The sequence below is a fragment of the Carya illinoinensis genome, chromosome 11, assembly GCF_018687715.1.
Source record: "Carya illinoinensis cultivar Pawnee chromosome 11, C.illinoinensisPawnee_v1, whole genome shotgun sequence".
Lineage (NCBI taxonomy): Eukaryota > Viridiplantae > Streptophyta > Magnoliopsida > Fagales > Juglandaceae > Carya > Carya illinoinensis.
The window spans coordinates 38,323,665-38,333,628 of record NC_056762.1 but is presented as its reverse complement, the minus strand read 5'-3'; the positions used below and the strand labels follow the sequence as shown (position 1 = coordinate 38,333,628).

Below are 9,964 nucleotides of genomic sequence, written 5' to 3'. Positions count from 1 at the left end.
CTCGATTTTGATATAAAATAACTTATCTAAAACAAACTCTATAATTTTTAGATAAATTTAATATTGTTATAGATAAACTTAATAATTAATTTACATTCATCTAAATTAAAATTAAAAAATAATGATAAGATAAACTCTATCATTTTAGTCACGTAATCCTAGCTAAAATCTTGTATTTACGGAAGGTATGCAAATATAAGCAACGAAAAGACAAATTGACTGCCCATTCTTTAATTCTTTTACCAATTAAAGATCCACGCACACAATTTCTGATGCTATCAACTCCCCTGGTTTTCTGAAGAAGTTTTTCTACTGTTAGTTTTATCGTTTGATGTTTACAAGTTACATATGTATATCTTCCTTCAAACCTTATCCATGTCTTGCGAGTTTCACACTCCTGTCCTTAACCAAGTTTTAAGAATAGAAGGGCTGTAATGCAAAACTTGTCTGCAGATGATGTGATATAAATTCAATTATAATTTAAGTTGATGTTATGGCATCCTCACTACTTGGTTTTTCGTCGATTCATCTGTCAGGGAGCAAACAAGGTGTTTGACACCACTAGTTCACACGGCTGCAACTTTACAGAGACGCAACACCCCGAAGGTTGTTCTTGTCGTGTGTCAGAAGACAGTATTTCATTAAAATTATCATTAAAGATGCGATAAATGCTATAATTAAGTCTTATACTATACATTTCTACTTAATTAATATGTAATTTTTTTTTTTATATTTATACATACATATTTAAATATTAATAATAAAAATAATAAATTACATTAATTAAATAGATGTGTGTAATGTAATGTTTCCGCATAGAATTTCTTTAAAGATATTTACGCGCACGAGAGAGCACAGAATTGTGTGCGATCGCTCTAACACACCAAACAGTAGTGGCATGCATGGAGGATTTTCTTTTGGGACCAAATGCAAAGATTCCATGTTTCAAATGTCAAGAAAGGGATCACATTCAACGGTACAAAAGGTGATTGAAACAACAACTGCGAAGTCAGAGTTTATTATTACTTAATCACGAGGCTTAAAAACAGGGTTTATCGAAATTGCCATTCTACAAATCAAAAGATGATCGGAAAAACTGAGGAGCTCTCTGTCGCTTTCTCGCCCATCTTATTTGAAATAGAAAACTTACATCAAAACTCCTCTCCATTCGATTGATGAACAGTCTTTTGCTTTTTCCATAAGTAAAAAAATATTGTAATTCTTCCTATTGGTCTTTGGAGGCCGCATCGAACTGTCCAGTTGGGACTCAATCATCATCTAAAATAAAAATAAAAGATGTCAAATAATATACTTTAATTTTCAGTGGTCATAAAAAATAAAAACAATTAAGATAATGTGCCCAACAATAATTGTGATTTAAGAATATAAGAATAAAAAATGATATATGTTTATGCGTACGTAAAGCAATTTGATCGGACGACTAGGAGCTTCTGGTCGGAAAGAGAGATAAGATACGTAATTGTTTAACTATTACCATTAATATTAATTAATATATACTTTCAAGCATCTTGAAGACTTCAGAAGCAAGAATAGAGCTTTTATGCTTAAGAAGAAAAAACATTCATTAGAGAGAAATTAACAAAATGGGTAAACTGAAACTTACATCCAAGAGAGAGAAACACATAAATCTAATCAAATAATTAAAGTTATGTCTTATTACAATATAAAATAAATAAATAAATAAAAATAAAGAAAAAAAGTGATATGAACTTATTTTTTCTGAACAAAGAGGCAATTCCTCGTCGAATCACAAACTTATTAATTTTAATTGTAATAATAATAAATAATAAATATTATTATTATTATTATTATTATGGTAAGCATTTCTTGGGGTAATTGTAATTGTACCGGTCCCCACAAAAAAGTTAGCGTGTCGTAAATAGACCAAACTTCAGCGCTCGGAAAAGAAATATGAAGTTAAAAGTACAGTCTGACCAATGAAATAAAAGCGCACCGATGTAACTTCGAAAAACCACCAACTACCGCTCCAACTTCTTCTGGTCGACCGTTCCTTCCTTTCTGGTTATTCTTCCAAATCACACGAAACAAGAACGAGAAATTTTCCCACTCAACCTCCCTCTCCCTTTTCAGTTCCTAAACCAATAAAACCAGTGTTCCTACTATTATATGCCCGAGAGAAGTCTGAGGCGGCGAGTTCCGGCCACCGGTGGCCGGTGTAGCAAGCCGCCGAACCCGTCTCCTTCGCCTCGGGGGAGGAGCCCGCAGGCCCGGAGATCTGCGAAGCAGCTTGCTTCGAAGCCCGTTAAGATTTTGAATCGGTGCTCTTCGGACCCGATGCTTTGGAGTTCTAGCTCTGGTGTTAACGGCAGTAGCATCAGCGACGATGATCGGAGTTTGAGATCTGAGGGTAGCGGTGTTCTTTTTGGGCCTCACACATTTACGGACGTCTTTGCGTCCTCGCCTTCGTTGTTGGGTCTCTCACCTCAGAGGTACGAGGTAAGAGTCAAATTTGATATTTTTTGCTTGGTTTCTTTTCATTTTTCATTTGTATTTTATATGGGAATGAGATTTCAGATTTGGTTGCAATCTTTTACCTTTCACACTCAAAATATTAGTTGAAAGTTTTGGGATTTAAAAAAAAAAAAAAAAAAAAACAGTTTCTTTATGCTCGATGACATCAATCAGACCCTGCTTTTGTTCATTGGGTCGTGAAAAACCTCTTAAGCCACCCCAAAAAGGAGTAAAAGAAAAAAAATAAGACACCTATTTTAATTCAACGATCTCCATACCAAAAAGAAAAAAACAAAGAAAAAACTAAAAGTATGCTACATCCATTGATTGCCTCGAGAATTTTTTCCTCCCCGTTCATTGAGTTGTATAAACCATTACCAAATTGTACCCAATAAACTTGAAAACCCGCAGAGTTGATTTACTTTTTCTCTTTTCTGTTGGTTTTCATTTACTACTGGTCCAGTGGGTTGGTTGTTGAAAATAATCCAAAACGATGTTGGTTTTGGCTATGTCAAATCCAGTGATTAGGTGTTTCCCAAGCTTTCTAAATTTAAGCATTGCCAGTTCTTATTTTGGCACTTAATCATGAGATTCTAGTGCTCCAACCATTGTGCATATCCAAACGTTGTGAAGGTTATGGAATGCTGCAGGGATATAGGAAAGATGCAAAGGTGGTGGTTAATATAACAGTTGAAGGAAGTCCAGGACCGGTCCGGACCTTGGTTAAACTAGGGGCCAGTGTGGAGGACACCATTAAGCTTGTTGTAGACAAATATAGCGAAGAAGGGCGAACTCCTAAGCTGCACCGGGATGCAGCATCCTCATTCGAATTGCATCACTCCTATTTCAGTCTTAAATGTAAGCAAATGTTAAGATTTCTTTGCCTTTTCTCCATAGATAGAACCACCAAACAATCTACAGTTGCCTAAATGGGTGTCATGTTTGTTTTAGAGTTGTGGCCAATTTGTCGACTCTGGTTTCTCATATAAAGACAATACTCTGATGAAGTTTTTCCTTCAAAGTATGGTATGTCCAAAACAATAGTTTCTTTCTTTATCATATAGTTGCCAAATCCTAATAACGGTAGACTGTCAAACATTGATCATGAATAGACGGTTACCTGCATTTTCAGCATTCTGAAATTGATTCAACATAGCATAATCTGAAGACTGTTTCTGGTAATAATTATAATATAGAAAGTGATTTAAAATATCTGCAACAAAAATATGAATCCTTTTTTCAGAAATTATGAATGGCTATTGAGAAAGTATTGCCTAGACTGGATATGTATATTTTCAATGCATGGCCCGTTCTAAGAGCTTCTAGCCTAAAAGGACAAATAAACATTGGCAGTAGCTTGTTGTTCAATCAACATTTGATTCCCATCCTAATCAGCCTCCATGAGGATGTCGATGGGATTAAAAAGAGAAATCAATATCTTCTGCTGAAATGTTTTACTTACTTCGATTGTGTAGGTTTGGATAAATCAGAAATGATTGGGGATGCTGGCAGCAGAAGCTTCTATCTTCGAAAGAGTAGCAGTCAGCACCGTAGTAATGAACCTTCTCCTTGTACTACAGAAATTGTTCCGGCAAGAGAAGGCTCTCCTCCTCCCATTCCACCCCCTGCATTTTTGCTACCCTCTTTCATTGCCCAAAAGATCAGCAAAATTGTTAGAAGAACACGCAGGCTTTGGAAACTGTTGGTCTGCCTACAATGAGGATGGCCAGACGCCATATATTTATTGCTATTGCTTTGAGTAACAACATATAATTTATGTTACTCATAACAATAGCAGCTGAATTGGTTTCCCTTTCGCCCTTCAATACAAATTCCCATTTTCTTTGATCATACGCACACGTTATGTGCATAATAGGGGTTCGGGAATTGAACTCTCATTTCCTTTCTCAACCATTTGATGTGTTACATGTATAGATTACTCATGTAAAGATATACAGCCATAGTGCCGGTCCAAATCACAAAATGAATATTCAACTGTGAAGCATTACAAAAATATATTCAAGTCCCTTTCTGTTTGTTTTGACTTCCACTATCGTGAGCTTGTCGTGTTCTTCTTTATCCTATCTTAAATTGAACTCTTTATAAAATGATATGTTTTTATTGATCAGTAAGGGTAAATATGATCATGATAAGAAATAGTAATCCTAAAATTTGAGAATTAAATAATTAATGATCGATAATCGAGAAACAAAATTAAAATACGACAACTATATATAATCGAGGAAGCGAGGTCATTTCTTACAGTAACAAAAAATAAGATTTGAAAATAAAATAAAACTAAATGCGATGTATCTTTTTTCTGGACCTATTGTATGGGTACTCTGGTTTTGGATCCTTTTTATTGGCGTTAAAGAAAAAAGCATAGTAAATTACTAAATCCATCCAATGTTATTTTGAAATAAGATTTTGAAAAAAAATAAAAAAATAAGGATTATTGGAGTCGTCACCATTCACTGTTCACCTAACCAGATGTCCCCCAACCAGGATAAAGGTCGAATGAAACAGACAATGTGCAACCGAATAATTTTTCCTTGTCCATGACAAAGTGGAAAGATTGGTGGGGAGGCTTCAAGCATTGAAATAAAGGAGGAAGGACTACGGAGAGCATTCTTTTTAAGCTTTTGTGGTCATGGTCGGCAAAATGTACAAAAATGTCGGTTGGATATAATAATTGGATATTACCGTCGCTAAAGACCTATCTCAAATACCGTGCTGCTGGTAATAAAGTCAATAAATTAAGCATAAGCCAATCCCTATCATCGTTGTGATACATGATCGGCTTATGTGATTTTAAAAATGTGAATTTTGTTATATATAAGTAAAATTGTGTATTAATTTATGTATTAATATTGATTTTTTTATATTTAAAATTTAAATTAATACTATTTTTAATAAAATATATTTTTTAACTAATCATGTTAAATTTACACATATTAATACTTAATTGTGCTTTTAATTAGATTTTTTCTCTAAAATGTGTACATTCACTTTGTATTACAAATAAAAGACTTCTAAAATGAATAACACGGTGAAGAATAGCCAGTACTTGTATACATGAATGACTTCAAGTGCAAGTGTTTTGATGCGACGTTAAAGTTGGGTGTAAGGCAGGCAAGCATTAGGCAATATTTAAAAAGTGGAAACTTTCAAGGAATCAAATTAAAGCTTTGGCCAATGCTATATGTTGAGTATGGAGCGAACTATAGAACGACTTGTATCCTATGCTGTCCGAGTCTAGAATGAAAATCAGCCGTAATGTACAATAATTGGGCCTGGCACAGTTTCTGGCCGGGATTCCCTCCGCCTTAATTTCCAAAAGGTTGTTAAGGGGGTGCCGTGTTAATTTGGGCTGGGGTGTTCTGTCAACTATGAAAGCAACAAATGTGGACTAATCAATCACGACCTAACATCAATGTGATAATCGGCTTTATGATGATCAGCTATATGTCTAGGTTGATCATGCAGGTGTCTTGAGCAAACGTTTTGTTTGGATGTCTGAATAGTTGCATCCAGAAATTGGATTTGGGAAGAACATCATCTCTTTCAGACGTGCAGTACTACTGTCCTGGTGCAACCCTTTAATTTGTTTCCAATCAATGCCCCCCAATTAATCAATATGCACTTTATGTTGCGAAGATTTAAATTAGCTAAAGACTGATCATCATTATCTTTGGAATAGCAGTTAATTTTGGTTCTGAAAGGCTCAGTCCTTCAAAATCTACACTGAATACAACAACTCTGATCCATTCATACACATGATCATCATGTACAATATACATAAATATAACATGACCGCATGCAAGAGTTTCGTGGATCGGCAATATTATCAACAGGAGGTAGGAGAGGAGGCAATAATTGTCCTTGAGAGGCCATGTATCCGTTTCCTACTGGTTGCACAGGGTAGATAGATAGATAGATGGATAGATAGATAAGCCAAGCAGCGGTGTGTCTGCATGCTCGATCTGCTCTCTTGCCTAGAAGTGGCCCAATCTATTCAAATCCCACCCTCCTCTCCCTCTTGCATTTGCCAGAGACACCGATTCTCACTCGTATTCGTGTCCATTTGTGAGCATGCCTTCTTCTTCGTTTTGTTTGTTTGTTCTAATTTCTTGCATTATTACCATCATTATGCAGTGTACTTTTCCCTCGAGAAGTTGCCTTATATTATTCTCCTGTTTTTTTGGCATTTCTCGTTACCATTTCAATGATCTATTACCAACGAAACTGTAAGAACTACTATAAAAAGCTCTTATTAATTACTATTAAGCATGTTCCTTTCTCGATCTGTAAATAAGCAAAGCATCCAGGGGCACTTTCAAAGTTTGCCACTTTCTCGGAAGCTTCGCGCTTCCTCTTTTAAATAATGATCAAAACGCTCCGCCATTTCGATCTCCATCACTAGTATAACCACTACTGTCTTTCATACAAAGTAAACTTAATTCCAACGACAAGCATCGCATGAAAACACGCACACATTCTCGAACTCAAAAATCATTAATCCTATCCTCCGCTTCATGAGTTCCCGTTCCCGGTCTTTGACGCATAACCGGCGACGTGACGAGTTTAGGCTTCCTCCGACGGCCTCCATCAGGTCCCTCAAGACCTTACCGCCGGACCGACACTCCGACATAGTTCGACGGCCCGGAGGTTTCACCACCGCCCCTAGAAGGCTTAATTCTGCACCGTCCATCGGCGGTTCCACCTCCGGGCTGACGAGGCTGCTGCTCAACGTGACGATCGAGAGGAGCTTGGGGCCCGTACAGTTGGTCATGCCGCAGGAGAACACGATCCGGGACTTGATAAAGGCAGCGCTGGAGATCTACGATAGGGAGAAGAGGAGGCCGTTGCTGCCGGCGACTGATCCTCACCGTTTCGAACTCCACTACTCGCAATTCAGCTTGGAGAGTAGGCGTCCGAGTACCCTCGATCTCCCGGTCATGGAATATTGGAGATTTTGAAAAATTGTTCGAATTTGCATGAAAACATCGTCCTTTCCTTTCGAACTTTGTGATTGAATTTGGACTAGGAAACCGTAATTTTAGCATCAACTTTGTTTTTCTATATTTACCTGGCCTGTTGAGTTGTTAATAATTAATTAGCCCAAAAGCATGTTTGCTAGGAACTCGGAAGAAAAAACATAAAAGAGAGAAGAAAAAAAAAAAAAAAAACCCAAAGATATCGGCGTGGCAGTGACGTTCATATTTGTTCTCCTCTGATACTCTAGTTTTTGTTTTGTTTTCAATTACAACACATTAACCAACGTTGTGTGGGTGCAGGTTTGAGGCCAGAGGAAAAGCTGATGAACTTGGGATCTCGGAATTTCTTTTTGTGCTCAAAGCCATCCACGTCTGCAGGTTCTTCTTGCTCCGAGGAAGCAAAGAAGGCAACCGACATTGCTTTTCCATTAACAAAGTTGATGGATTTCTTGTTATAGACCTTAGTTTATAAGTTTTCTTTTCCTCCTCTTTTTCCAACAAAGCGCTGCTTTGATGATGCTTGTTATTAAGAATAATTATATTTTAGTTTGTATATTAGGTGGCATCGTTTGTAAATTCTTTCATAAAAAAGAAGAATAAAAAAAAGGAAAGAAAGAGGCTCTCTTGTCTCTCAATTCGCATTGCTTCCCATACGTTCTATTTTATCTTTAAATTAGTCTTTTTCCTTTTTGAGAAGATAGAAGATTCATATTAAAATAACGTTATTTTATGTAATTTATTAAATTTATTTTATAATAAAAATAATTTTATAATTTAATGTAATATATCAATTAATCACATTATTTTGTAAGTTATTTTTATTTACTCTATTTACTATTAATAATTATTTATTTATTTTTAATCCATCCATTCATGTTGTCTAGGATTCGAACTCGAGTCTTTTGACACATCGTTGCTTACTCGGGATGGGTGCAAACTGTCCTCATACCATTATAAAATATATTATTGACAATTTGATTCTTCAAGTTTTAATATTTACAATTAAATGCCTTAAAATGTCTAATCCCAGACATTTGATGTGCTCATGTACATTTATTTTTATTCATGCGAAAAAAATAATTATTAAGTAGTTTTAGAATAGGAAAATATAATACTCCTATTTTATTATATGATATCACATGAATAAAAAAGAAGTTATATATAGGTCGATATTTTACTATTGATCCATTAATATCATTATAGGAAAAATCAGAATGCTAATTTTTTTTTTTAATGATAAGATATATGGTAGGGTTTCATATTGGATTTTTGTTTTGTACGTGTATGATTAAATAATAATATAAATGGGATTTATTTATTAAAAATAATGATTATGTAAACAATTGTAATAATATTTTTTTTTAGATGAGAATAACAACTAGGGATGGTTGGGGAATCAGGTGAGATAACAAATTTGTAAATAATAGTGAAATAGTTTGTGAATAATAGTGAAAATACTTGAGTTATGATATTTTATGGAATTTTGATATATGAGAGATAAAAAGTTGATTAAAAATATTATAAAGTTAAAATATATTTTTTGTTTTGAAACTTGAAAATTTTGAATTACTTTTTGTGTTTTATTTGAAAGTTTGAGAAAATAATGATTAGGTAATTATTAGATAAAAAAGTTAAATATTTAAATTAAAAAATATTTGTATTTAAATGATATTTAAGAATTGGATGACACAGGTATTGGATGTGATGAAACTATCCCATCTTCCAAGCAAGCCCTTATCCATAGTCCAAGATCTATCCAAAAATTAGTTGTAGACAAGAATGTATAGGTTATTATTTTGATTTTATGTTATCCTTTTGTTGTAATCCATACATGAATTAATCTTCTAAATCTGTTCATATTAGTTATTGATGAATTTTTTAGGATGGAATGCAATGAGCATGATGGTTTATTGATAGAATGCTTCAAGCTTCACAACTTCAATAGAAATCATTTTCTTTATTGAATATCATATGATCAAATCCAAAAAAGGACCATTTTTCCTATTGAGAAATAACATTTTTTTTTAATCTCATTATCAATTTATTTTATTTAAAATATATATATATAATCAAAATGGATATAAATCGTCTTCATTTGAAATGGATAACACGAGAAAAGTTCCAGTTTCCAATAAATCAAGAAATGTGGATTATTAATTCATAAACTTTGACATCTCTAGAAGAGCATGTTTTGACATCTACAACCTTATAATTTAAAATTTTTGAAACGTGTCGAAAGACTAAAATTAAGTCAATTTTTTTTCTTTTTTATACTAGAAGATGAAAGTATTTGAATTCTGTTAGAATTAATTTTATATATTAATTAAAAAATATTATTTTATATTAAAAAATAATATAATCACTCACATTGATAAAATAAAAAAAATTTAATTATAAACAATTCTGCGTACATGCAACTATCTAACATGAGTCTACAACGAGTTTAGAAAGTAAATTTTATTGAAATAATATCA

General features: G+C 34.0%; 2 protein-coding genes across 3 annotated transcripts; both read left to right on the top strand.

Moving 5' to 3' along the window:
* Positions 1 to 1,968: 1,968 nt before the first annotated feature.
* On the top strand, positions 1,969 to 4,537 carry LOC122280552 (uncharacterized protein At4g22758-like). Its single transcript, XM_043091502.1, has 3 exons — positions 1,969 to 2,478; positions 3,144 to 3,351; positions 3,969 to 4,537. Exons 1-3 carry the CDS (start codon positions 2,149 to 2,151, stop codon positions 4,211 to 4,213), a joined length of 783 nt encoding a protein of 260 aa, XP_042947436.1. The 5' UTR covers positions 1,969 to 2,148; the 3' UTR covers positions 4,214 to 4,537.
* A 2,146-nt stretch (positions 4,538 to 6,683) lies between these two features.
* LOC122280561 (uncharacterized protein At4g22758-like) lies at positions 6,684 to 8,125 on the top strand. 2 transcript variants are annotated; one of them, XM_043091514.1, is made up of 2 exons: positions 6,684 to 7,431; positions 7,791 to 8,125. In XM_043091514.1, the coding sequence occupies exons 1-2, from the start codon at positions 7,029 to 7,031 to the stop codon at positions 7,946 to 7,948; spliced, it is 561 nt and encodes a 186-aa protein (XP_042947448.1). In that variant the 5' UTR covers positions 6,684 to 7,028; the 3' UTR covers positions 7,949 to 8,125. The 2 variants fall into 2 exon arrangements, with proteins under 2 accessions (XP_042947448.1, XP_042947450.1); XM_043091516.1 differs by having other exon boundaries at positions 6,713 to 7,419.
* The last annotated feature ends 1,839 nt before the right edge of the window (positions 8,126 to 9,964 follow it).